General features: G+C 41.5%; 1 protein-coding gene across 5 annotated transcripts in view; it reads left to right on the top strand.

Moving 5' to 3' along the window:
• Positions 1-26,768, top strand: part of SLC66A2 (solute carrier family 66 member 2) — a 111,657-nt gene extending 84,889 nt beyond the window's left edge. For 3 of the 5 annotated variants that reach the window (XM_075826531.1, XM_075826533.1, XM_075826532.1), the window contains one exon: positions 24,531-26,768. In XM_075826531.1, the coding sequence (XP_075682646.1) occupies positions 24,531-24,738 (208 nt within the window). In that variant the 3' untranslated portion in view covers positions 24,739-26,768. Of the gene's footprint in view, positions 1-21,949; positions 22,143-23,413; positions 23,504-24,530 lie in introns of all 5 variants that reach the window. The other 2 variants (XR_012847651.1, XR_012847652.1) reach the window with 2 other exon arrangements.
• The last annotated feature ends 510 nt before the right edge of the window (positions 26,769-27,278 follow it).

Raw genomic sequence — 27,278 nt, 5'->3', positions numbered from 1 at the left:
AAATGAGAGCTCCCACACACAAGCGTGTTTGGTCCGTGATATACGGTCCGTACATCGGCTGCGTTTCCCGGAACGAACACACTGCAGGGGGTCGGGCTCCTAGCATCATAGTTATCTGCCTCACTGTGGGACTATCCCGTACTGAAAACATGATTACAGTACGGGACAGTTGTCCCGCAGCGAGGCAGTGACACCTAGCGTCCTAGATAACTATGATGCTAGGAGCCCGGCTCCCTGCAGTGTGTTCAGTCCGGGAAATGCGGCCGACGTATAGACCGTATATCACAGACCAAACACGCTCGCGTGTGAGGCTCCTAATAAAAAGCAAAAAATATATATAAAAATGCATTTAAAAAAAAAGTTAGTTTAGTATTTGGGCTTGATAGTGTCAGGGAACCGTCAAAATGCGCAGTTGGGTTTAGTGCCAGGGAAGTCTACTTCCTCTATAAATTTTTTTTTTAGGAGGGATCCCCTACGAGCCCCAAATCGGGCAACCTGGGGATCAAATTTGACGTGGCAGGGCTCAGTGATATGGACTTTTTGAAGTCCTTTTTTACTGTTAACTTTATAGAGCTTATGGTCTCCCAGACATATTTATATGCCCAACAGAACATTATCAAGAACCCCACATCATTTTATTCCCAATCCCACAAGTGGACTCCTGTAGACGCAGCAGAGTTGGGCAAGTTTTGGGGGCCGCCCTTAAACATGGGGCTTCTGGGGAAGCCATTCATTAGAGCCTAGAGCACAGACCTCTTGTACAACACACTGACGCACTGCATGCCATGTCCAGGATACGTTATGAGGCAATACTTTGCAACTTACATTCTGCTGATATGAGCAGTGCCGACCCCGAGATGACCCCAGTTTTGACCGTTTATATAAACTGAGACCCCTATTAGACCATTTCAGTGCCCGATTTGCCCAAGCATACACCTCCGAGAAGTGTATTTCTATTGATGAGTCCTTGGTACATTTTAAAGGGAGGCTTCAATGCTGCCAGTACCTGCCGAGTAAGAGGGCAAGGTATGACATGAAGATGTATAAGCTGTTCTAGACATCAGGGTATACTTACAAATTTAGGTTATTTTAAGGAAGGGACACCAGTATTCAGCCCCCAGAATGCCCCTTGGAGTTAATGCAAAAATTGTGTTGGATTTGGTGCACCCACTGCTGGACCAGGGTTACCGCTTTTACCTGGAAAATTTGTTATGCCAGCGTCCCATACTTCAAGTGCCTCGCTTCCAAAAGTACTGCGGAATGCTGCACTATTAGAAAAAGAAAAAAATTCTAAGATGCCTCCCTAAGACTCTGCTTGGGCAAACACTCCAAAGGGGTCAGAGCAGGGCACATTCTAGCAGCAACATATTGTGTGTCAGACAAGAGACGTGTCCCTGTATTGACAACAATACATGGCCACACCAGTGTCCATGTACCAGTACAGATACCTCTAAACCAGACTGTATCCTGGACTACAATAGGTACCTGTGAGGGATGGGCTTGTCTGATCAAGTCCTGAAGCCCTACAGCTCCAAGCGGAAATCAAGGGTTTGGTATAAGAAGATGGCAGTGTACATCCTATAGATGGCACTGTGCAATGCATACGTATTACATCGATATGCAGGCCAGAGGGGGACTTTCCTGGAATTTCAAGAGGTGGTTATCAAGAACCTAATTTTTAGGGACCAAGAAGTGGGGCAGCCAGTACTTCTAGAAGTGAAGCCACACGTGTACCAGGGTAACACTTTACAGAACTTCCCCAAACTGGTGGGAAGGTAAGAGTCAAAAGAGGTACAGAGTCTGCTCAAAGCGGGGGATAAGGAAGGACACACTATATCAATGCGACACGTGTCCCGAAAAACCAGGTCTCTGATGAATTTTTAAACATTCTTTCATACATACATCCCTTGATTTTTGATTTATCCAAGTTTTATTTACCCTGATACACTCTGCACAGCTTATCTCTTGCCACATGCCTCCTCTTTCCCTTCTGAGACCTGCCGTGTTCCCAGGCAGCAGATAACAGCCAAATTTCGGGTATTGCCGTACCAAGGACAACCCACATTACAATTTATGGGGTCTATGTTTCCTGTGGCACATACTGGGCACAATATATCAGGAACTGAAATGGCATATATGTATAGAAAATTGCATTTCTCACTCTGCACCATCTGCTGCGCATTACATTTTACTCAATACCTGTGGGGTCAAAATGCAAAAAAAGACATTTGTAAATTTCACCTCCACTTTGCTTTAATTTCTGTGAAAGGCCTAAAACTTTCTAAATGCTGTTTTGAATACTTTGAGGGGCCAGTTTTTAAAAGGGGGGGGGGGCAAAGTAGTCTGCGTCATTAACAACAGGTTAAATATCCCATTTATCTTGTAGGCCACCCAAAACGTAATTTAAAAATATGCGCCTGTGTGTAGATATTGCTGTTACATGCATGTTGTGGCGTCCCCTGGTGTTTTTATTTCCCTTTCTGAACGTTCACCTAATGTGTTTAGCGCTGGTAAGAAGTCTCTTCTAGTGCGCTGATTCTTATTGGCCTGCACAATAGTAGGAATCGCTCCACCATCCATGTACAAGAGGATCCAGACAGTGAGGCTGAGCCACCGGCATTGGGACACCATGGGGCGCCATAACAAATATGTAACCGCAATATCTAGACACAGGAGCATTTTTTAATTTATTATTCCAATTGAAAAATGTTTTGTCTTGCATTTTTATGTGGAGCTCTTTTAATATTTAATCGTGGGACACCACTTTAACTCCTTGACGCCGAAGGACGGATATATCCGTCCTCAGCAGCTGCTAGTTCGCGCAGGAGGACGGATATATCCGTCTTGTGATGGCGCGGGTACTGTCACTGTACCCACGCGATCAGCGGCAGGAGCACGGCTGTTCTACACAGCCTGGCTCCTGCTGCAACTGCCGGAATCGAAGCGCGCTTCGATTCCGGCAGTTTAACCCATTAAATGCCGCTGTCAATAGTGACAGCGGCATCTAATGTGTTTGACAGGGAGGGAGCTCCCTCTGTCACCCGATCGGCGCCCCCGCAAACAAATCGCGGGTCGCCGTCGGGTTTCCATGACAGCCGGGGGTCTAACAAAGACCCCCAGGTCTGCCTTCAGCATCTGCCTGTTAGGCGATGCCGGAGGCATGACCTAACAGATTGCCTGTCAGTTTTACACTGACAGGCAATAATGCTTTGGTATACTAAGTATACCAAAGCATTATATATGCGATCGGCACATCGCATAGTGAAGTGTCCTGGTGGGACTTAAAAAAAAAAAAAATGTCAATCAGTTAAATAAAGTTTGTAGAAAAAAATAATAATAATTACAGTCAAAATCAAATAAAACTACTTTTTTTGCCCAAAAAGTGGTTTTATTCAGTAAAAGTGTCAAAACAAATCACACATACACATATATGGTATCCCCGCGATTGTAACAACTTGACCAATAAAATTAACACATTAATTAAACCGCCGGATGAACGGCGTCCAAAAAACCCGCAAAAATTAACGACAAAATTCTCTCTTTTCTCCCATTCCCCCCATAAAAAATAAAATAAAAGTTAATCTATAAGTCCTATGTACTCCAAAATAGTACTAATGAAAACTACACATTGGCCCGCAAAAATCAAGCCCACGTACGGCCACATCGACGGAAAAATAAAAAAATGACGGCTCTTGGAATGCGGCGATGCAAAAACAAGTAATTTTTTTCTAAAAGGGTTTTTATTGTGCAAACGTAGGAAAAACATATAAAACCTATACATATTTGGTATCCCCGTAATAGTGCTGACCCATAGAATAAAGTGAACATGTTATTTACACTGCATAGTACACGGCGTAAATTTATAACGTGAAAATTAATGCTGGAAATAGCTGCTTATTTTCAATTCTCTCCTAAAATAAAGTTAATAAAAGTTAATCAATATATTGTAAGCATCTAAAAATTGTACAATTACAAAATACATCTCGTCCCGCAAAAAACAAGCCCTTATACGGCTATGTCGACGGAATAAAAAAAAAGTTACGACTCTTGGAATGCGACCGTGAAAAAACAAAAAATAATCCTTGGTCATTAACGTGCAAAATGGCCCGGTCATTAAGGGGTTAAGATGCATCCAAGCTGTGTATGGTATAGATGCAGCTAGGCAATCCTGTTACACCTAGTGGCAAATTATGCAACGCTATAATCTATATTGCCCTGTCTGTATACATAAGGATGCAGAAACACATCCAAATAAAGATTGTAGTATGTGTCTGCCATAATAAAGGTTTAAACATAAAATATAGCTATGGAAAAGTGATAATGGACATGGAGATTAAGGCTGGATCTGAAGGTGCGGCTTTTAAATGAATTCTCAGAAAAAGATAATTATGGGAATAAAATGTTTATGTATTCAGGAAACCTTTTTCCTAATGTATTTCCTGTAACCCTTTTGGTAATAACCACAACTATCCGTTCACATTCATTTTTAAATATAGGAATTAGAAATCTTAGATGCTGTCAAGTCATGATATCATCTGGCACTGGTTAGACTTATTGGAATTTCTCTGTAGTTTCCAGTTACGCTGTGAAATGTAGGAGCTTTGGGTACATTGTATTACATATCTGTAATATGGTGCCCATAGACTGTTGTGTCCATACCATAGTACTGTATACTTCTGATTTTATATGGAGACACAAGGAGGTTTTCCTCATGGATTCATACAGTATCTGTGAGAAATCAAAAAGTGCCTCAGGTCCGTATTACAAAGCTATGTACGGATTTAGTGTGTGTGTGTGTGTGTGTGTGTGTATGTGTGTGTGTGCGCCATTTCATGTCAAAAAGCAACGTAGTAGTAGATTAATTTTTTTCCAACCTGTTTAGGCCCCATGCACACAACCGTAATTACGGGCCCATAGACTTCGATTGGCCATGGGCACCTTCCCGTTTGCTTACGGGAAGGTGCCTGTGCCGTTGAAAAATATAGAACATGTCCTATTTTTTTTATTTTACGGGCCGTGCTACTATACTATATAATGGGAGCACGGCCCGTAAAAACGTTCGGCTGTCCGCGGCCGGCTGTGTCCGTAATTACGGGAACGGTTTTGTGCATGAGGCCTTAATGTTTATTACTAATGTGTAGGTCATCTGTATTGATCCTAGAGATATATTTGGAAATTATTTAAAAACAATTGGTCCATATAGCCACATTATTGAAATGGCTTCCTTCCAGCATTCCAATATTAGAGCAAAGAAGCTGCTTATTATTGATGTAGAAATTTCCTTAATAGTTGTATCTTCGGAATCTTCCGTTAATCCCTGCATTATGTAACTCATTGGAAATCGCATCACAAATGTGTAGGATCGCTATGTAATAGAACCATATTATTACTTTTAACCATAATCGCAATGTTCTCTCTTCCGACAGTCCTTTCTGATGGTTTGAGAAATGGCTTAGAGCGTGACCTAGCCTAAGAGATGAGGGATATGCGATCTTCCTGTCACCTACTCCATTTGGGCTGACTTGGGAATTATGTACATAGGCATACCTTTCTTCCAACATGTCACAGCTCAGATTTTCAGACTAAAGGGATGATGTTATTTTGTTTAAACCTTTTTAAAGATTTTGGCGCAATTGACAGTCAAGACATGTCAAAAGTTTAGTTACCCATTAAGAGGCCCTGGCCATTTTATTATCTGAACCCGTCGTCATTAAGGATATTGAATTTTATGTATTAATATATTTTTATACAGCAGCATTTTGTCATTGTCGTCATTACATTTAATGCCGGCAGCAAATCAAGATTCACTCTGAGAAGTCGAATCTCTTTCATAAAAGATGTTCAGTACAAGTTTCAGATTTATCCTCTCTCGTAACCATATTTTTATCTTCCTAATAGTCTGTGCTATATTATTACATTCTGCCTGGTGAATTGATTGCTTTGTTTGCTTATATGTATATAACGTTATGAAGAAAGAAAGCATCAGAAGTAGAATAAAGCCTAAAGGAGTAGTGAAACCTTGATTTTAAAGGGAATGTGTCGCGAATTAAAACTTTTTTTTTTTTTTTTTTAAGTGTCGTTACTTATTTCTATTATATTTTTTTACGTTTTTTTGCTGTAGTTTTATTTTTTCTTCCATATGGTGGAAAGTATTAAAAATCAAATAATAATTTGACATGTTTTCCTATGTTGGCCACCAGGGGGGAGCACTTCCTAGTATTACAGCAAGGTGAATAAGTTAAAGCAACCTGACTCACAGCTGCTGTAAATGTGGGAGGGAATCTCACCCCCCCTCCCACAAGCCAGGAAAAGGTGTCTTCAAATTGCTAAGCAGTGTCCGGCAGCCATTTTGGGTGTGTTATAGGACACACCAAAAGGCTAAGTGTATGTTCACACGCTTACTAAACAAAGGGCAAACAGCTCATGATTTTCAGCCATTTTTTAATCACTCGCGTTTTTTAACGGCCGTTTTTGGAGCTGTTTTTCTATAGTCAATGAAAAACGGCTCCAAAAACGTCCCAAGAAGTGATGTGCACTTCATTTTGGTGGGCGTCTTTTTACGTGCCGGTTTTGGAAAACGACCACGTGAAGAAACGCCCTGTCGGAACAGAACGCCGTATTTCCCATTGAAACCAATGGGCAGATGCTTGTAGGTGTTCTGCTTCCGATTTTTCAGCTGTAAACATTGTGTGTAGCCTTACCCTTAGGGCTTATTCAGACGAACGGAATATACATCCGTGCAACGCGCGTGATTTTAGTCCGCTAAGAAAAAGTCACGACATGTCCGTTCTTTGATCGTTTTTCGCGCATCACGCACCCATTGAAGTCAATGGGTGTGTGAAAACCACGCATGCCACACGGAAGCACTTACGTGTGACGCGCGTGATTCGCGCAACAGCAGTGAAAAGGATGAAAGAAAACAGAAAAGCACCACGTGCTACAAACATCTAAACGGAGTGTCATAATGATGGCGGCTGCGCGAAAATCACATAATACGCGGCTGACACACGGAGCTGTTAAGTGCAAAAATCACACGCTCGTGTGAATCCAGCCTCAGGCCGGGTTTACACGAGCGTGTGCGTTTTGAGCATGCAAAAAACGCAGCGTTGTTTTCACGCACCCATTGACTTCAATGGGTGCGTGATGCGCGAAAAACGCTCAAAGAACGGACATGTCGTGACTTTTACGGCGCGGACTCACGATGCATGAAAATCACGCAACTGTCTGCACGGCCCCATAGACTAATATTGGTCCGTGCAACGCGCGTGAAAAATCACGTGCGTCGCACGGACGTATAACACGCTCGTGTAAATGAGCCCTTAGAATGATGAATGTGAAGTGAATGACTTTTCAGTTGACCGGTTCACACGCCGTGTATTTGATACATTTTTTTTTTGCACATTTTACGTGCAAAAAACGCATTAAAAAAATACTTGATTACACTTGATTTTGCGTGTTTGGGGGGATTTGTGCGTGTGTGTGGGGGGGGGGGGGGTGGGGGTGCTCGCCGCTGATTCTTCAAAACAGCTGATACGCGGCTATGAAGCATCAGCGGCGCCCGTGCACACACCGCTCTGCCACACACACGGGAAAAGTCTTAAAGGGGTCGTCCAGGAAAACATGGCGCCGCACCTGTCCTTAGGTCGTGTGTGTGGTATTACAGCTCTGTCCTATTCACTTCAATGGAGGTGAACTGCAATACCAGACACAACCTGAGGACCGTTGCGGCGCTGTGTCTCCAATCCGGACACCCCTTCTGTCCTGAGATGACCCGACGGGGGAGGCGGGTGTCAGAGCCACCCACCGCCATTACTGCAGACCGAACTACAGCATGAGGACAGGGCTTGTCCTGAGTGCACTGTCTCTGGTTATGGACAGATTAATAGTCACATGAACCCCGTCTGATGAACCGGTAACCTAGGTCCGATCACATGACAGAGGGGGTCACCAAAAACCATGTGCACCCTCAGCCTTTTCCTGGTTAGATCTGCTTCTGGGAAAGCTGGGTGACCACCATTACCCCTCCTACTGGAGTGTTTGGGGATGTGACTAATGAACCTCTCACACTCCAGTAGGAGGGGTAATGGTGGTCACCCAGCTTTCCCAGACACTTGAACGGTAAATCTCTCTAGTTGTGCTGAGACTGTTTGGGGATGTGACTAATATACCTCTCAGTCTCAGCACAACTAGAGAGATTTATCGTTCAGGGGTCTGGGATAGCTGGGTGACCACCATTACCCCTCCTACTGGACTGTTTGGGAATGTGACTAATGAACCTCTCAGTCTCAGCACAACAAGAGAGATTTGCCGTTTAGGGCTTTCCCTGTACAGTTGCATCATTTGTCCTTCATACAGGGGAGGGGGCCGTTAGGGGGCGGGTCCCATTGGGGGGGCCGTTAGGGTGTGGGTCCCGTCGGGGGGGGCGTTAGGGGGGGAGGCCCGTCGGGGCATCAGGTGCGGGTCCCGTCGGGGGTCACGAGAGCGGGAATCTGTGAGATAGAGAGTGGGACAGGCAGAGAAACCCATCTTACCTGCAGTGCAGCTGGTCTTCATGATGGCGCCTGCTTTCTCCCTGCAAACAGCTTCTCTGCTGTGTGACTCTGACCTGCGTCTGCGCAGTACAGAGCCAGAGAGCAGAATCAATGGAACGGCTCCCGTTCATTGTGCCCTATGCACTGTAGCTGCCGTATTCCATCTCAGTATGTGTCGTTAATCGACACATACAGAGATGAAAAACGAAATGGCAGCCCCATAGAGAAGTAAAAGAAAGAAAAAAGTAAAACACAAACACACAACTAAATAAAATTTATTTTAATAACATACCAAAAGCAATATTATATAAAAAAAAAAAAAATCCGCGACACCCGTCCTTTAATAATAGTCATAGACTGAAAAGATGTTCTAAAGTAGGCCGTATTCCCTATCAATCATGATGTTGGAGCACTTTTTTTTATTTTTTTAAATATTCATTGGCCTCTGAGCAGAGGTGATTTTCTAATTTTATAGTGAGCATTTAAAGTGCACCTTCTGTTTTTATTTGCTGAATGAGGTGAAGTCTACAAAGTATTTTGTGCAATAATTTGTGGTCAGGTTTTCCTATATCAATTACTACTACAATTTTAGAATGTCGGCTCTTGGTGATAATCTTTTTGGTTGGACCAAAACAATGACCACTATGTGTACACCCAGCCTTTTTTACGAAGATTTAGGCCAGGACCACATACACCATTTGGATGCAGTTTTTATGGCAGTTTTTAGCTGGGTTTTTTTTAATCGAACACCGTAATGGACATAAAAGAAATCAAGAAATATAATATACCTTTCCCATCTTTTTGATACCCTTCTGTCTTTTGCTTAAAAAAACTGTGAGTGATTCTGGCCTTAGGCTATGTTCACACGGAGTATTTTGGGGGAGGAATATCTGCCTCAAAATTCCGTTTGGAACTTTGAGGCAGATATTCCTCTCCCTGCACGCCGATTTTCGCGGCAATTATCGCGGCGTTTTTCGCCCGCGGGCATAAAACAGCGAGATATACGCTTTCTCCTGCCTCCCATTGAAGTCAATGGGAGGTCGGAGGCGGAAGCGCCCGAAGATAGGGCATGTCGCTTCTTTTTCCCGCGAGGCAGTTTTACTGCTCGCGGGAAAAAGACGCCGACGCCTCCCATTGAAATCAATGGGAGGCGTTCTCGGGCCGTTTCTGCCGAGTTTTGCGACGCGGTTTCCGCGTCAAAAAACTCGGCAAAATACCCCGTGTGAACATAGCCTTAGGCCCTGTTCACACGGAGTTTTTTGCAGGAGGAAAATTCCTCCTGTAAAAACTGACCCTGGAGGTTTTCATGTTTGATGTGGTTTTTGACGTGGTTTTTGAGGCGGTTTTCCAGGCGGTTTTTCAGGCTGTTTTTGCCAAGGTTTTCACACGCATGAGGCTGGGTTCACACAACCATGTTACGTCCATAATGTACGGAACGTATTTCGGCCGGAAGACCCGGACCGAAGACAGTGCAGGGAGCCGGGCTCCTAGCATCATAGTGATGTACGACGCTAGGAGTCCCTGCCTCTGCGTGGAACTACTGTCCCGTACTGTAATCATGATTACAGTACGGGACAGTTGTCCTGCAGCGAGGCAGGGACTCCTAGCGTCGTACATCACTATGATGCTAGGAGCCCGGCTCCCTGCACTGTCTTCGGTCCGGGTCTTCCGGCTGAAATACGTTCCGTACATTACGGACGTAACATGGTCGTGTGAACCCAGCCTGACATCCTTCTGTCAACGGATCTGTCACCATTGAAATGAATGGTGATGCAAACGGAACTTACTTCACACTTGCCTTTCCGTTGAGGGGTTCCCCTGACTGAAAGCACCGACGGAACCCCTCAGCAGAAACCACGCTGATGTGAACAGGCCCACATTAAAAAAAACATTGTTTTCTGTTTGCATCATCATTGACTTCAATGCTGATGGATCCGTTGCTAATGGGATTCCCTACACTGCGGTATTGGTTCAGTCGAAACGACAGAACCCTTTGCACAACGGGGACAAACAGAAACCATTAGCAACGGATCTGTCACCACTTCACACTTGCCTTTCCGTTGAGGGGTTCCCCTGACTGAAAGCACCGACGGAACCCCTCAGCGGAAACCACGCTGATGTGAACAGGCCCACATTAAAAAAAAAAAAGTATACTTACTTCTTGAATCAATTTCCCAACATCAATGTCCATTCGGTGGTACACCTCTGCTGTCGTCATTTCTGTTCCTGAAATGTTAAAAAAAAATAAAAAAGAGATGACATACATGAACAACTGCATAACAAAATTAAAAAATTAAAAATTAAAAAATCTAAAAAAAAAATTAAAAAAAAAAATCTAAATAAAAAAATGCACAGCTCCATACATGTATAGCATGTATGGAACATAGGAGCAATTGCACTTACTTGTATTCGATTTGGATGCAGGACTTCGGTTTTCTGTATCCCTGAGTTCTGTCCACGATGTTTTTCAGGCTCCACGAGCAGACAGGAAATGACAGCCCCTTGCTGGGCTGGACTAGCAGCAGGAGACGACTCCTGCAAGAAACTCCTCCAAAACACTCGGCAATATACTCGTCAGAAAACACCTCACTAGTTCGAGGTGTTTTTTGACGTGTCCCCATTGCTTTCAATGCGGTTTTGGACGCGGAAACCGCATCAAGAAGGGTCATGTCCCTTCTTTTTGCCGCGAGGCGTTTTTTTTACTCGCGGTAAAAAAAACGCCTCCGTCTCCCATTGAAATCAATGGGAGTCATTTTGGGTCGTTTTTGGCGCGTTTTCCGACGCGTTTTCCGCGTCAAAAAACGTGTCAAAAAACTCCGTGTGAACAGGGCCTTAAAGTGTATTTTGTCTAAAATTTCTCCTCACAAAAAGCCCAGTTCAGAGAACTACATCCTACATTCCTCCTTAAGCGTTTTGACGGAATCCATATTGTAGTCGACTGCGCTATTCATTCTGTTAAAACAACGGAATCCTTAAACAATGGTGACAAACTGAAATAATTTGCTCTGGATCCGTCACCATTGAAATCCATGGTGATACAAACGGAAACCTATGGTTTCCGTTTGTTCCAGTTTGGATATCGTTCATAAGTTCCCTTGACGGAAAGCTCAGACGGAACTCGTGAACTGAGTCCCGACGCAGATGAGAACGAAGCCTAACAGACAAATGAACTTATCTGTTTGGAAAATTGCGCTCATTTGATCATTGAGGTCCAAGATTTCTATATTTTGGTGGGGCTTAGTTGACCAATTTCCTACTGAAATTCCATATTTAGATTTTGTCATGGTAGGTGGTTTGTCCTACAGATGACCTAAATACATTCTTGTGTGCTGGTCTTCAAGCACTTGCAGTGTTGTCATAAACCTATGAACATTTTTGTCAGTTGTGCAGGGCACCATCACAAGGTGACACAGCTATAAACCTTTTTTTAGATTATACTGTATGTGCTTGGACAAGCTTTGATTCTTTTCAAGATGCCTTAAGGCGTAGCTTCACCATTCACTCTATACCTAGTTTGAAACTTTAAAAAAAAATTTTTTGTTTAAAATTAGAAATCAGACCCTGTATAATAGAGCTTCATTATACCGGTTTAAATCTTTAATGTATTCTTTTTGAGCAGCGTAGAAAACCGTTCATTTTGCTTTTTAAAAGCTGTGTATATGAATCTTAATTTTGCCTGCATCTGTACTCCTATGAAATGAATAATAAATGCTAATATTAGACATTATGATCTATATTGTCGTGATCTGTGTGTATAGCGGGGGTTGCAGTTGGTAATGAAAAATGTAGATAACGTACAGGTTTAATGTCCACAATTGACTTTATTGCAGTTAAAAATAAACAAGTGCTTATCCAGCATAACCCGTTCGTGACCGCCCCATAGTGTTTTTACGGCGGCCACTAACGGGCTTTATTCCGATGCAGCAGCCTTTTTACGGTGCTGCATCAGAATAAATAAATAGAGATGCTCGTTTATCCCCTCAGATGCGGAGCTCAATAGTGAGCACCACATCTGCGTGGTTTTGGAGAGCGGGAGGGAGCTCCTTCTCTCACCCTGCTGGCACCCTGCATGTGATCGCAGGGTATCGGTGTCTACTATGGCAGCCGGGGGGCCGTGAAAATGAATATCAGCATTATTTCCACCAAAATGTCGATTTTTTTTTTTTTTTTTTTTTTTTTTTTTTTTTTTTTTTTTTTTTTTTTTTTTATTTCACAAATGATAAAGGAGGAAAAAGCACCACAACATTTGTAAAGCAATTTCTCCAGAGTACGGCTTTTTTTTTTGCGGAACGAGCTGTAGTTTTTATTGGTACCATATTTTTGGTACATACAACTTTTTGAGCAGTTTTTATAAAAAATTTTGGTAGAGCCAAGGTGACCAAAACAGCAATTTTCCCCTTTGAAGTTCTTTATTTTTCACGGCGTTCACTGCGCGAGTTAAATAATGGTATATTGTAATCGTTTGGACTTTTACAGACACAGCGATACCAATTTAGTGTATTTTTTATTTTTTTACATTATTTTAAAGAAAAAATTTGACTACTTGGACTTCTATTTAAGTTTTTTCACTAATAATTTACTTTTGTCTTTACATATTTTATTAGTCCCCCTAAGGGACTTGAACCAGCAATCCGTAGACTGCTGGTACAATACACTGCAATACTAATGTATTGCAGTAAATGGCCATTTTTACAGGCTTCTGTAACAGCGCGATCGCTGTTCCTGTCCGTTAGTCCCGGGTGTCAGCAGTGATACACAGCTGACACCCGCAACGTATGGCACGGGCTCAGCGCGTGAGCCCGCTCCATACATCACCCCCACACCAAGACATGCTATTAAGTCGTGGTGCGCGAAGGGGTTAATGCGCAACGGATGGTGCGGAGTGAAAATTAAAATTTTGCACTGATATGCCAATTTAGTTCACAATATGTTATGCCCAGTTTGTGACACTGAAGACAAATGCCTCATAAAATATTAACCGGTTTCTCCCGGGTATGGCGATGCCATATCGGTGGATGTAAACTGCTGTTTGGGCACGCTGTAGGGCTCAGAAGTGAAGGAGTGGCATTTGGCTTTTGGAGCGCAGATTTTGCTTGATAGTAGTTCTGTTTGGGGTTTTGCTGGTAGTTCAGTTTATAATGTGGGGGCATATATAAGCTGTGCGCAGTACATCAGGGCATAATAAGAGGGTATAATAATGGGGTAAATAAATAATAATCCACAGATGTGTGGCCAGTGTCGCACTGATAAATGGTGCCGGATGTTATCCGCTTTTGGAACACTCTGCACATTTTGCATCGCCATATTTTGAGCGCCAGAACTTCTTTATTTTTTCTTCACCTGAGCTGTGTGAGGGCTTATTTGTTGCCGGACAATCTCTAGTTTTCATTGGTACCATTTCGGGGTATATGCAGGTTTTTTTTTATCACTTTTTATTTCATTTTTTGGCAAGCAAGGTGACCAAAAACCATCAATTCTGACAGTTTTTTTTTTTGTTTTTTTTTTATTTTTACGCCGTTCACCCTGGGCTATAAATGAGCATTTTCCTTTATTCTGCGGGTCGGTACGATTACGGAGATACCTTATGTATATAGTTTTTTTATGTTTTGCAGCGTTGTGCAATAAAATCACTTTTTTGAATTAACTTTTTGTCACCATGTTCTGAGAACCATAACTTTTTTATTTTTCAGTCAAAAAAGCTGTGTAAGGGCTTGTTTTTTGCGGGACAGGTTCTAGTTTTTATTGGAACTTTGGCGTACATGCAACTTTTTTTGATCACTTTTTATTGTATATTTTGAGAGGGGTGGTGACCAAAAAATAGTGATTTTAGCATTGTTTTTTTTACTTATTTTTTTGCAGTGTTTATCGTGCGGGAAAAATATTATCGTTTTATAGTTGGGGTCATTACGAACGCGGTGATACCAAATATGTGTACTTTTTTTTTTCCTATAATAAAAGACTTTATTTTATTTATTTTTTACTTGTCCCTCTAGGGGACATTTAGACTTGCAGCTCGTAGTGTAATGTATTCGGTCATTGTGACATGACCGTCAGTCACGCCATCTTGATGATCAGGTACGGGGGAGGGGGGTGAATGGGGGTCTAAAAGTGTGCTCGCCCTTATTTTGACCATTTCTCTCTTCTCTCACAGAATATATTCTGTGAGCGAACTAACCGGCCGCTGTTTTTACAGCGATCGCCGTTATTCGGCGATCACGTGACCGGGGACCGGACAAAACGGTCCTCGGTCTGTGCTCCGTAGCTGAGTACACGGAGTCTATTCACCTCCCGGGGGCGCTATCTTATGCCAAAGCACCGCCGTGAAAAGGCGGCACTATGGCATAAGTACCCTTAATGGCCGCCGTGAAAACACGTATAGGCAGTCATTAAGGGGTTAAAAGGGTATAGCAGTTACAACAAGTTACCACCTATCCGTAGGGTAAGGGGTAACTTGTTGATCGGTGGGTGTCCGACCCCCACCGTTTACGAGAACAGAGGTCCCGAACCTCTCATTTGAATAGAGCGGCAGGTCGCTCATGCGCACGCCCACTCCATTCATTCTCTATGGCAGCGCCGAACACCGCACTCGGCTATCTCCGGTGCTCCAATAGAGAATGAATGGTGCAGCAGTGCGCATAAGCGACCTGCTACTCGGCTCAAACGAGCTGTCGGACACCCACCGTTCAGCAAGTTACTCCTTACCCTATGGATAGAGGGTAACTTGTAACCGGAATAACCCTTTAAGTTTTGTTACAGAAACCATAATTAGAACGAAAGCAGCCCAACAACAGCAGATGGCCTCAGGTAGCACATTATTTTGTACACTGCGCAAACTAAAAGTAAAAAATGGGACAAACATGAAAAAAGTTAAGTTTTAAAGTACAAAGATGCTAGGTTTTACATTTGCTGGCTATATAGTCAAAGTGGAGTCTTTATCCCATTAGGTAGAGGAAGATTCACCTGACTACATAGTAAGCTCTCTAGTTTCTAATGATATGTATGAAGGGATGCTAGATATTTCAAATGTCCCACATTTGGTTTCTTGAACTTTCAAAAAACTTAAAGGGGTTATCTCACAATCTGTACATGTTAGAAGGAATCCTTGACAATAAGCTGATGAATGGAAGTCCAAAAAGGGGGACGCTTTGTGATTAACTTTGGGAGGAAACGAGTGATCAATTTACCTGCAGCACCGCCACGGAGGAAATGAAGTATTACAGAATGCCCATTCCTATCAATGTAATACAGCACAGGTCCTCTAGAGCAAGAGACTCTCTATGTATGGAACTGCTCTCCACTCTGGCCAAGAGATTAGGATTCTGAACTGGGTAACCTCTCTACTAAGAAAATGTGCTTTTTCTAAGCTAGGCAACCTCTTTAAAGCTTTACTGACCATTTACATCATGTGGAGATGCTGGTGATTGAAAAAAAAAAAAAAGATTCAACCTTCATTTAGAATTGTTACATTATTTGTATAATTCCGAGCATATTTTTAAGTTAAAGTATCTATTTTCCAGAGAACTCAAGGAAAGATGGCTATTATAACCACTTTGTTGGATACTTGAGAATGGCATCTTTTTATAATATTTTTCCTGTGCAGACTTGAATTTCTACATGACCCTTTCATATTACGTAAGGTTCTAAATGAAGAAATATGAACATATTTTACTGCTGAAAGTACGTTTTTATCTTATTTGTACCTGTGCCTCTACTTCAGCATATGGTTGTAAGCACCAAGGATCATCTATCATTGAAAAGAAAGGAACGCAATTAAAATACAACCTTGCAAAAATGTACTTATGGCTTAGCAGGAAATGTTAAATTACTTCTGGGGGCATTCCATTCGTTTTATTCTTCCGCTTAATGTTCAAACTAAAAACATAGCATAAAGTCTTCAAGACAATCTCACTGTAGAAACTGACCATTGAGACCTCTAACTACATAGCTTGAAAAACACACAGTAAGGTATTTGACGCTGTTAAATAACATTCTGTACTTTGAAGTCAGATAACAAGTCTTGATAACAATGTACTTTTTAATATAGCCTTTATTATTTTTAGTATTTTTATGTTCTACGTAACTGCTATGGAATTATTTAAGAAATGAAAAATTAGCAAAGAGCAAGACCATGTTTAAAATTACGCCAATCATTTAGGAATCCTTTGCTAAATAAGGGTGCGCAATACAATAGGGCACATTTACTATACAAACCGACAGAATTCTTGTGCACATACAGTGAGCCGCATTCATTAAAGGGGTTGTTTGATGCCCCCCCCCCCCCCAAAAAAAAATACCTTCCTAAACACATACAAAATGCCTAACTAGTGTTAAGCGATCATTATCTAAAGAAAAGGAATATTTTTATGCCTGTCGACTACCCCCGTTATCAAGGCCGATACGCTCTCACATTTCCGGTTTGTAGGCTGGACTTAGTGCTGGACTGGTGCTGCTTTACTACATATACCATTATGCATTGTTCCCCTCTCGGCAGCCTATTCGTCACCCATAACTTCCCCTCAAATAGGAGAGAACTGGTATCAGTCCCAGAGCCAGCACCGTTTGATCACATGTTTGATGCGCCAAAACCAGCAATAAGAAGTAGCAAGAAGTCACATGGGGCCGTGTCTGTGCTTCATCATGTAGGTGAAAACTACAGAGGTTCGGGAACGCATGACTGCTGTTTCGTTTGGCTTTTTAGGGCAAAAATGAAAATACAAATGTTTTGATAAGCTATTTTAAATCTTTTTTACAGGCTTGCAAGTAAAGTGTTTTTGTTCTCGAGATACCTTGTTTCGTTTTTTTAGAGACCCTTTGCGCCTGCTGGACAAGGGGCATTACTTAATTACGCCGTAGTGACTAAAAATTGTGACAATTTTGATGCAAGAAACTGGCATACACTAATCCAACAAATAGGTGGTATAAGGAAGAAAAAGATGTCTAACGGGTCTAGCAAGATGTGCCAAATTGATCAAAGAGCATGTTCCACTGCGGTATATTTGCCGCAAATCCTGAATTCCTTGTGTGAGTTTACGCTGTAGGAATCTTAGACCGCATTAGTAAATTAACCACAATGTTTTCAGAACAAAATGGCTCTCATTGTGAAGAAAACCTCACTGCCTTGCAGGATATAAAAATTACGGTCTCCCACATGTAATCATAGGCACTTATGCACTGACTGGCACGATGGGAATCACAACATCTTCTTTACATTTTTAAAGGCATAGTCTGTTTTTCTGCCACCGCCACCACAGCATTACATCGTACCCATTCAAATATTGAGTTGTCTGTGTAATGCAGGACCGGAAAGGTCTCCCAGAGTGAAATCGCACTCTTCGTAACAGCTCTTCACTGTGGCCAAGATATGAGGATACTGAACGTTGCCCTCCCCCCTCTGTTAGCTCAGAATATATAAAAACGGGTTTTCAAAACTAGACCATCTTTAAAAGAATACATGGAGCCAAAAAAATGAATTTCACACTGATCCAAAGTATTTAGCCTCATGCACACCACCGTAGCCATGTGCACGTTTGTGATTTTCGTGTCGGCCGTCCGCAGAGTGTCACCCGTGCGCCGTGCACATGGCCGCCTGCATTATTTTTTATGAGCCTGGACCGCAAAACACGGCCGTAATAAGACATGTCCGTTCTTTTTGCGATCAAGGCTCCTGGGCCATGCACGGACTGTGGAAACCACGGTCGTGTGCATGGGCCCTATGAAATGAATGGGCCCGCAATTCTCCCGTGGATTTTCTGGGGAATTGCGGCTGCAAAAGCACGTTCGTGTGCATGGGGCCTTAGAGTTGTAAGAGTGTGAAGTATTCATTCAAGACCAGGAAGGCTGTGTCAAACTAGATATCTCATGAGGTGGTCTTTACTCTGTTTATAACCCTGCGTGATTTTATATCTGCATATTTCCTAAACTTTCCTCCCTTATCTCCTTTCATGTCTTTGTCAAACAATGTGAATGTCCTCCTGCTTCCTATTGTGTACAGAAAGACATCTACAGTTTGTGTATTTTCAGAAAGAGAGAAGCAGAGCCCACACTATTCAGTAATGGTCATGCCCCATGACAAGAAGTTCGGTGGGGATGTCATTGGGGCAGAATGTCCTGGAAGGACTGTACTTAGATAATCCTGTTACAATGTCTACATAAATAATTAGCGCTCATAGCAAAATCACTTAAAAATACAAGTTAAACATCAGAACGTTGTTACAGAGCAGTAGCATATCCTGACAGTTAAATTTTCTATTTTATTTGTTAGGCTTCGTGCACATCTGCGCCAGGGTCCTGTTCCGATGTTCCATCTGAGTTTTCCGTCGGATCGGAGCCCTGACTGACACAAACGGAAACCGAAGGTTTCCGTTTCCATCACCATTGATTTCAATGGTGACAGATACAGTGCCAATGGTTTCCGTTTGTCTCCGTTGTGTGAGGGTTCCGTCGTTTTGACGGAATCAATAGCATAGTCTATGGTTTCCGTTTGTGTCGGTCAGGGCTCTATTTGATCGAGTTTACTGTGCAAGTCACTCCTATTTCTCAAAATACCCAACCTTTCTTCTACACCCTCTGAAACGAGAAATCTGGTGTTTCCTAATACTTCTGTCCAGTATGTAGTTTGGAGCATCTCCTCAGGAGGTGGATCTGCATTCTTTTCACAACATTTGGGGCATATTAAATTTGGTCTTGGACCGATTTCCAGGAAGTAGAGTCTGTATATGATGAACAATTGTGATATTTTATAGGCAGAAATTGGCTAATACTTCCAAATGCTTTCATTTATCATCAGAGATACTCCTGAGATCTTTAATCTAATTCTCCTTGCTGTTGCAAGTGAACTGAGACCAACAGTGACCTATACAATTTTGACAAAAGCCCTTCAGAAGATGTTGACTATTTCAGAATCACTACTTTTATTTTGTTCATATGTAAAAATGACTTACCAGGAATTTCAACTGAATATAATGAAAAGTATTGTCGCGGAAACCAACTCTTGCTTTGACCTGGCAAAAGACTTGATCTCCACTCTATAATACATATGAGACACTCCTTCCTTTAATTCCCTTGCCAGACCACCGATTTTTACCAGGGAAAAATAATGGTGCCTTATCTGTGGCCCTTCTGACTCTTTCTACTCTTTTGACACAGCTTCATTATCAACGTATTTTGTAGGTAGAATTCCTGGCTCTAATATTTCAGTAAACTTATTCTTTTTATTTAGGTTCATAATATAACCCATATATATCATTATGTATCTTTCCAAATGCGTAAGTTGGGTCATTCAAAGCTTAACATTTCATCTCGAAGCCCCCTCAAATTTAGAAAAATATTGTCGGGTTTTCCTAATAAGCAACCTTTTCCCCTTTCAAAATCAAATAAATATCCGGAACCACCGTTCAGAAGAATTTCTCAACTAGCCAAACAGAACTGTTGGTTAGATAATACATAATTTTTCGTAACATTACCATTTTAATCAACCCGATATGTCCTACATAAGATAAAGGCAGAATCCTCTCCAAGTCTTGACCTTTGCTCTCGTTTCCTGGATGAGGGGAGATAAATGTAAATTTTTTATAATCTTTAGGCCAGAATCACGCACATCGTTTTGACGCAGTTTTTGTATCCGTTTTTCTAGCCAAACCCAGAAGTGGACACACAGAAAGGAGATGCATCGGTCTTTCCGTTATACTTTTCCTTCCTTTTGGATCCACTTCTGGCTTTGGCTCAAAAACTGAGCCAAAAAGTGCATCAAAACGTTGTGTGAAATCTTGACTTAGGGTGATTTATGTTGATCCACAAATCTCCTCAGCCCCTAATATTTTTAGTTCCTCCAGTTCTTGTACAACAAAAATGTTTAATAAGAGAATTGTCTATTTTAGCCCAATTAATTTTCAGGCCTGACCTTGCTCTATACGCCTCAAATATATACAGCCCTCTATGTATCGCCCTATCAGAGTTTCATAGACACATATCCTCTGCATAGAATGCTATACATTCCTCACTGGCCTCATGTTGAAAACCAGGTAACAGTGTGTATGGTCCGATTTATCTCTACACCAAAGGCACCAGCACGAGAGAAAACCGAAGGGGCGAAATGGGGCAGCACTGCTGCGTACCACACGAAAGCGAAAAGGGATGTGATAATCATTCATTCACCATGACTTTAGTAGACTGTGCATTATATAACAAAGTAACCCATCTGATAAAATTCTCCCCAAACCTCTTCAAATTCTTTTTGAGAAAACCCACATAGCTTTTGATGCTTTTAATACCACTTTGGACCTCTAGTGCCTTGTTCAAGTTCCAAAAGACTCTTCTCATGTTTTGTGTTGTGGATTTGCCCGGCATAAAGCTTGATCTGGATTTATAATATTTACTGTGATTACTGGGGCCAATAGCCTAGCCCATATTTTTACAAGTATCCTCGCATCTGTATTGAGCAAGGAGGTCGGTCACTACAAGTTTTTATCTTTATTTTCTCCTGCTCCAATATTAAGACATTTATGGCCTCATTAATTGACCTAAGGAGACCACCCAATATGAAGGACACCGAAAGTAGTGTATCTAGTACTATATCCTGATATTGTAAATATAATTCGCTGCCCTTTCCCTGGCTGTGAATGCCGATGTCTCTAATCTTTCCTTCTCAACTTGTGAAATATTTGGTAGTGTAGTCTTAAGATATTTGAATGTCTCTTCCTTGCGGATTGCATATTACTAGTGTACAGGGTTTTATAGAATTCCATAAATTACTGAAGAATTTCACTAGTTCTGTTAAAGTGTCTGACTTATCCCGAATCATTTCAATATGTTTAAAACCATTTTGAGTATGGATCGTATTAGACAAGAATTTCTCTGTGATGCCCTCTTTCACCGAAAATCTGTTTTGAAAATAAAGCAGTGTTTAGCTTTCTCCATACGTAAATTCCTATACCTAGTTTGAGCTGACAGCCATTCAGTTTCCATAACTCTGGAAGGATTAGCCTCTGCCACATTATCTCGCCTCAACCCAGTCATTTCTAGACAACGGAGCTAAAAATAACAGGCAGATCAAAATTTTTCCGGACACATTTTTACGAACTCCATGCCCACCACCGCTAAGACAGCGTTCTGTCACGGTATTTGCGGACTGTCCTTTAGATTTACGGATGTTGGCAACCCTGCCTTAGTACAATTTCCTTGTAAGGAATTTTGTGGCCTATTCGGAATGCATTTAAGGCATCCCAGGCTATTTTTTGTGATGGCTGTCCCATGATTAACCAGAAAAAAACCACACTTTTTTTTTGATTTTCATCATGACTTTAGAACAGGTTAATCCTTATAGGGAGTGAAGTGACCTTTTTTTTTTTTTTTTTTTACTGAACAGCTTTATTGTTGATCATTGTTGCTCTTCCTCTAACCTTTTTTTTTTTTTTTTTTAGAAAAACCATTCCTTATACTAAAGCAGTTATATTAAAAAAGGTCTGGGCCTAACCACTGGAGGTGGCAGACATGATGCACCATTTCTACTACTTGGATACAAATACCTAATAATTGTTGCCCTCTTAACCATCAGAATAGCCATTCAGTCTGATATTCTGTCTCGGGGGCCTATCCTACAGATCTGTTACCTAGGTTAGTAATGCATCATTGACACTGCTTAAAGGGGTTATCTGTAGAGACTAAATTGATGGCCTCTCCTCAGGCCATCAGTATCTAATCGGTGCAGGTCTGACTCTCGGCACACCTGCTGATCAGCTGTTTGAAGGTGCCACTGCTTCCGCTTAATTCCGTTCACTGCTCCATCCAGTCAAACACCGACACGTTGGCGGGTCACAGTATTACAGCCTACTCCCAAGAGTGACTCTGTACACATCTGCGTTCATCTATTTAATTGTTATGTAAAAAGAGCAGTACAAATAAATTGACGGTGTGTCGGATCCGTTGCAAGGAATTTGAACGGGGCTTTAGAACCAGATAAGTCAGAAACTGCTTGTTAGGTGTACTGTGAATGGAACTTCTGTTTCTATTTTTTATTTTTTTTTATTACAAAAATTAGATGTGTTCAAGTTACAATCTGCATAAATACTATGCACTAAATGTGGGAGCCACTGGGCACATTATTCAGAAATCTATTATTTGACTGAATAATTTATTCTCAGGCTTTTGCATCAATAACACCATCGTTCCCCTGCTTTAATTCTCATATGTAGCATTCGGTCTAGAGGCTCTATGCTGTTGACACACTATGTTGTATTGCTATAGTATATCTCCTTTATAGATCCCATAAAGCTCTTTCTAATATCCTGTATGATTGATTCTGTACAAGAGAACACTGGGCTGTACTGAAGTGCACAAGTGGGACATGGCAACACCAGTACTCTTGTCAGCATACAAAAATCTTATATACTGTGGGTTAAAATATAGGAAAAAGAGCGTAACACACACCGGCTCTTTTTGTTGAGAAGTGCCCAGCTGTCATTGAGCCTTTATTCTTGTGAGGAGGGACTGCAATGCCTTGGGTAAAATGTGGTGATGTATGGGAGGGTTCAAGTTTTTTTTCTTGCCATTTTTATTCCTTTTCCAGGATTTGCCAACGTTCTTTATTCTGTTAATTTATTCAGCTGTTACTGTATCTCCCATATTTGCATCACCACCAGACCAGGCACCCTTATTTTCAGGATCAGTGGGAGTCTCACTGATTTTGAATTACCAGCAATCAGACTTTTATGGCGTTTACTTTGCAAACCTCATTCAATCTCATACAGGCTCATGATTTTTTTTTTATCCATTAAGTTTTTGTAGTCCCTAGTGACCAGTAAATATTTAATCTCTGTGAGGCTTTTATCTTATTTCTCAATTCACTGACTTTTTTATTTTCTCTTTCAACTTATTTTGTGTCCTAGATATAACGCCTGTATAGGGTAACGGAAATGTTGAGTTAACAATGTCCGGGGAAATTGTTCCAGACCATGGATAGGGTCTTGTGCTGTATTGTAAGTAGAGTTGGAAATCTGCCCAGCTCAGCGCAGATTTAGGTACTCTGTTGGATATGCAGGATGTGCTTGCAAAATTCTAGTTTGATTATTTCCAGATGTTTTTCAACTGTGCTGAAATCCCAATTTGAGTGGTCTGGCTAGGTTGCCATAAAATAAAAAATGGTTGATGTGTGATGGGGCTGAAGATGCTCCAATTCTCTCCTTTAATCTTTTTTTGCCTACCAGTACTCTGATCATTGTGTTTCCTTCCATCCTCTTGCCTCTACCTACTGTCTAATCTTTCTTACCTCTCATTCTCATTTCTGTTTCTCTATTCTGTCTTCTCTTACTGGCTCCTATCTGTAGTACCAACTGATCCTCATCCATTTTATTTTTCTATATCTCTAAGAATTGTATCCATCTCTAAAGTTAACTGCAGTAAATCAACATTATTTAACTGTAAGTGGGAATGAGGTAACTAGGTATTAGAAGGCCTTTAAAGAGAACCTGTCGCTAGGTCTTATAAGTTGAACTGGTTTACTGACCTGAATGGCGCTGTCTCTGTTTTCAGCTGTTTTTTTGTTTTTGTCTTTTATAGACCCTCCCGTTCCAGAGATATGGCCCACTGTTGTGGTGACTCCCTCTATGCTAAGTTGCTGTAGTTAGCTGAAATGGTGTGACCTACCCTCAAGCTGCCTCGCGCTGATTGGTCTGCATCAGAGGCAGGGAAGCTAGCTCCACCCTGTTGGCCAACTACAGCAACTTCGCAAATAAGGAGCCAATACAACATTGGGCCATATTTGTGGAACAGGGGGTCGAGGAAAAAACTTCGCTGGAATCAGGGAGACACTGCTATTCAGGTTAACCAGTTCAATATGACCTAGTGACAGGTCCTCGTCAAAGGAGGATTAAGCGCCTTTAAAAGTTTAGATGGTAATATATTTATAGATTAACATGTTTTTCTTTTGTAAAATTATTTTTAAATTATTTGTAATAATTGCAGCTCACACACTACTGATATTTTTATTGTTTTCATTTTTTTCAGCATCAAAATGGTACTGATGTGGACAAGCGGAGATACCTTTAAGACTGCTTACTTTATTCTTAACCAAGCTCCCTTCCAGTTTACGATCTGTGGCCTCCTACAGGTTCTTGTAGATGTTACCATTCTGCTGCAAGTGTACATATACAGCGTCTACCCTCAGAAGCCAGTGTCACATGCCACACATGTTACCAGTGCCAAAGCTCTGTGATGAAGAGAATCTGATCATGTGCTTCCTAATTCTAGAACTGCTTCTACATAAATAATGCACAGCCACTGTGTTTGTATGTTGGAGGCTCTTTACCCACCATTTAATCTTCCAGTGCTTTTTGTTTCAAAACTTTCCCTCAAAACTGTTACTCTGATGAACTGTTGGTGGTGCCCCCCACTTTGTAAAAGTGTTCTCTCATGTCCAAATGAATTTATTCATATACTCTGGTTTCAAGTCTGAAGTATATGCTCATTGTATGCATGTGTATACATTTGAATGCAGATTTGTTTACTGTGAGTGCATAGACATTAGCGAAGACCGTATACCGGATTTCCAGTCTTAATTTTGTGTTGTCCGTGTCAGGCTGGGACAACATGCAGGCTTTGCCATTTGTTGTTATTGCACCAACAATATTATTGGTTTGCATTCAAGAGCCTACAAACCATTCAAGACCATCCATATACTGCTATAGGGTCCCACGGAAAAAGGAAGTGCCAGCTTAGGATCCCCCAATGTGTGGAGGTACCTTGAACAGGGATGACCCTCCTTACATGTTCTAAGGAAACCAGACTTGGGAAGCTTCCAGCAGTTCTCTCTCCTATATAAAGGACAAAGAATTAGGTGGTGGAGCAAGCATTGGGCACTCTTGATCCCGAATGGGGGGGGGGGGGGGCATGCAATTAAATATTTAACAAAAGGAGTGGGACCCATTATACATTTTGCTATAGGGCCCTGTCCTCCCTTTTGGAAAAAGCTGCATCATTCTTTGACTCTCATTTCTACGTCTATCTACTTTGTAGCCTTGCTGATCCGATGACCGCAAATGACTACAAATTACATTGTCTGTGTAACCCTTTAGACACTTGCTCCTCCTGTCCAGATAGCCTGAAACACTCTGCTATGCAATGTATTTTACAGGGGTGGAGCTCCAAACTCCTTATAAATCTCAGCAGAGGTGTAACTTGGAGCTCTTGGGCAAGATCTGTAACAAGGACCCGCAACTATCACACGTTATTCATAGTACTTGTTTTCTCATAGGGGCCAGGGGGACATTTTGGGTCCCCACAGGCTCTAGGGCCCGGGTGTGACAGCATCCCCTGCACCCCCAATAGTTAAGGCCCTCAATCTCAGTTCACTATCGCCTTTTGTTTCAGTACAACTATATAAGAAGGTAGTGATTGTTTCACTGCATGCTAGAATGTTTAAATGTGGCTACAAATTATAAGCACATGGATGTACTTGCACAGAATTTGTCCCATTATGATAGAAATTTTAAGAAAATACATTTAAAAATAGGAATTTCTGAATTACTTACACTGCAGTTTCACCTGCTCATAGATGACGGCATTCCAGTTATGGGTGGCGTGTCTACCCTTGCCTATGGTCACAGCCTTCACGTGAATGTTACCGTGCCCTGGTGATGGCTTTAACTTAAAATGTTACTGACTTTTATATTATCTATGCATTCTATGATTGTTCAGTATAATCATTGTTACAATTCCTTGCCAGACCACCAAGATTGTCTGTTTTATTCCAACTTTTTGTTAAATTCTGCATGATTTTTTCTTTTTGTGAAAACAGGGTTTTTGTTTTCCTCATCACTTGTAACATTTTTAATCGGATATTATTGAAATGTATAGTATATATGGAAGCAGACGGGTATGGCTGCAAAGGCTCTGTTCACACTCATGGCTTCTGTTATTACCAGAGGCATGACTGTTGTGACCGCTCTAACAGGTCCTGTTGACTTTTAATAGGTTACTTAGTTATATTAAAAAAATAAAAAAAAAGATAAAGGCTATGCTATGCTGGCTGTAAACAGAAACCTGAAGGAGCACACCCTGATAGCAGCGTGAACATGGCCTAAGGTTTATACTTTTTATATGATCTATCAGGTATTGTATTCTTTACAATAGTCCTAAATTGTGTCAAACCTGTACATTTGATAAACCAGATGTATTAGAGATTTATGGAAAAAATTGTAATTTCTGTGATATAATGGCAATAAACTATGAATCTATTATATTTAACTATTTTTCACAGTGGGTTCAAAATATGTAGATTAGAGGCGCTAAAGCATTCTCGTGCATTTTTACTAAAAGGTATTTGACATCGTCTTCCAGACGTTCTCCAGGCTCAATCTAGGTGATCTATTGTTTGAAACAAGACCTACAAAAATATTTTCTGCTGCAGAATAAAGCGGCGGTTCTGTTACCCACTAGTAACTGGAGTAACTGAGCTTTTTCCTATGGTTAGAAGTGATGGACCTCCACCGATCCTTTGAATGAAGGTGCAGTTTTTCCTTGCACAATGGTTCTCCTTGATCACAGAACTGCAATGCTGCCCCATTAACCTGAAAAGCGCTGTGTTGATGGGCATGCAGCTGTGCAAGGAAAAAGCTGAAGAGACCTCGGCACCATTGTTCTGGTGATTCGCTGGGGCCGCGGAAGTCAGACCCCCAACTGCCGTACTATTATAAGATGGGAATACCCCTTTAACGTTTTTCAGAGTGGTAAGAAAAGTTACCTCTAAAGAGAAGT

The sequence above is a fragment of the Rhinoderma darwinii genome, chromosome 5 (genome assembly GCF_050947455.1).
Source record: "Rhinoderma darwinii isolate aRhiDar2 chromosome 5, aRhiDar2.hap1, whole genome shotgun sequence".
NCBI lineage: Eukaryota > Metazoa > Chordata > Amphibia > Anura > Rhinodermatidae > Rhinoderma > Rhinoderma darwinii.
Note: the sequence above shows the minus strand (reverse complement) of the source record. Positions and strands in the feature narration are given on the sequence as shown.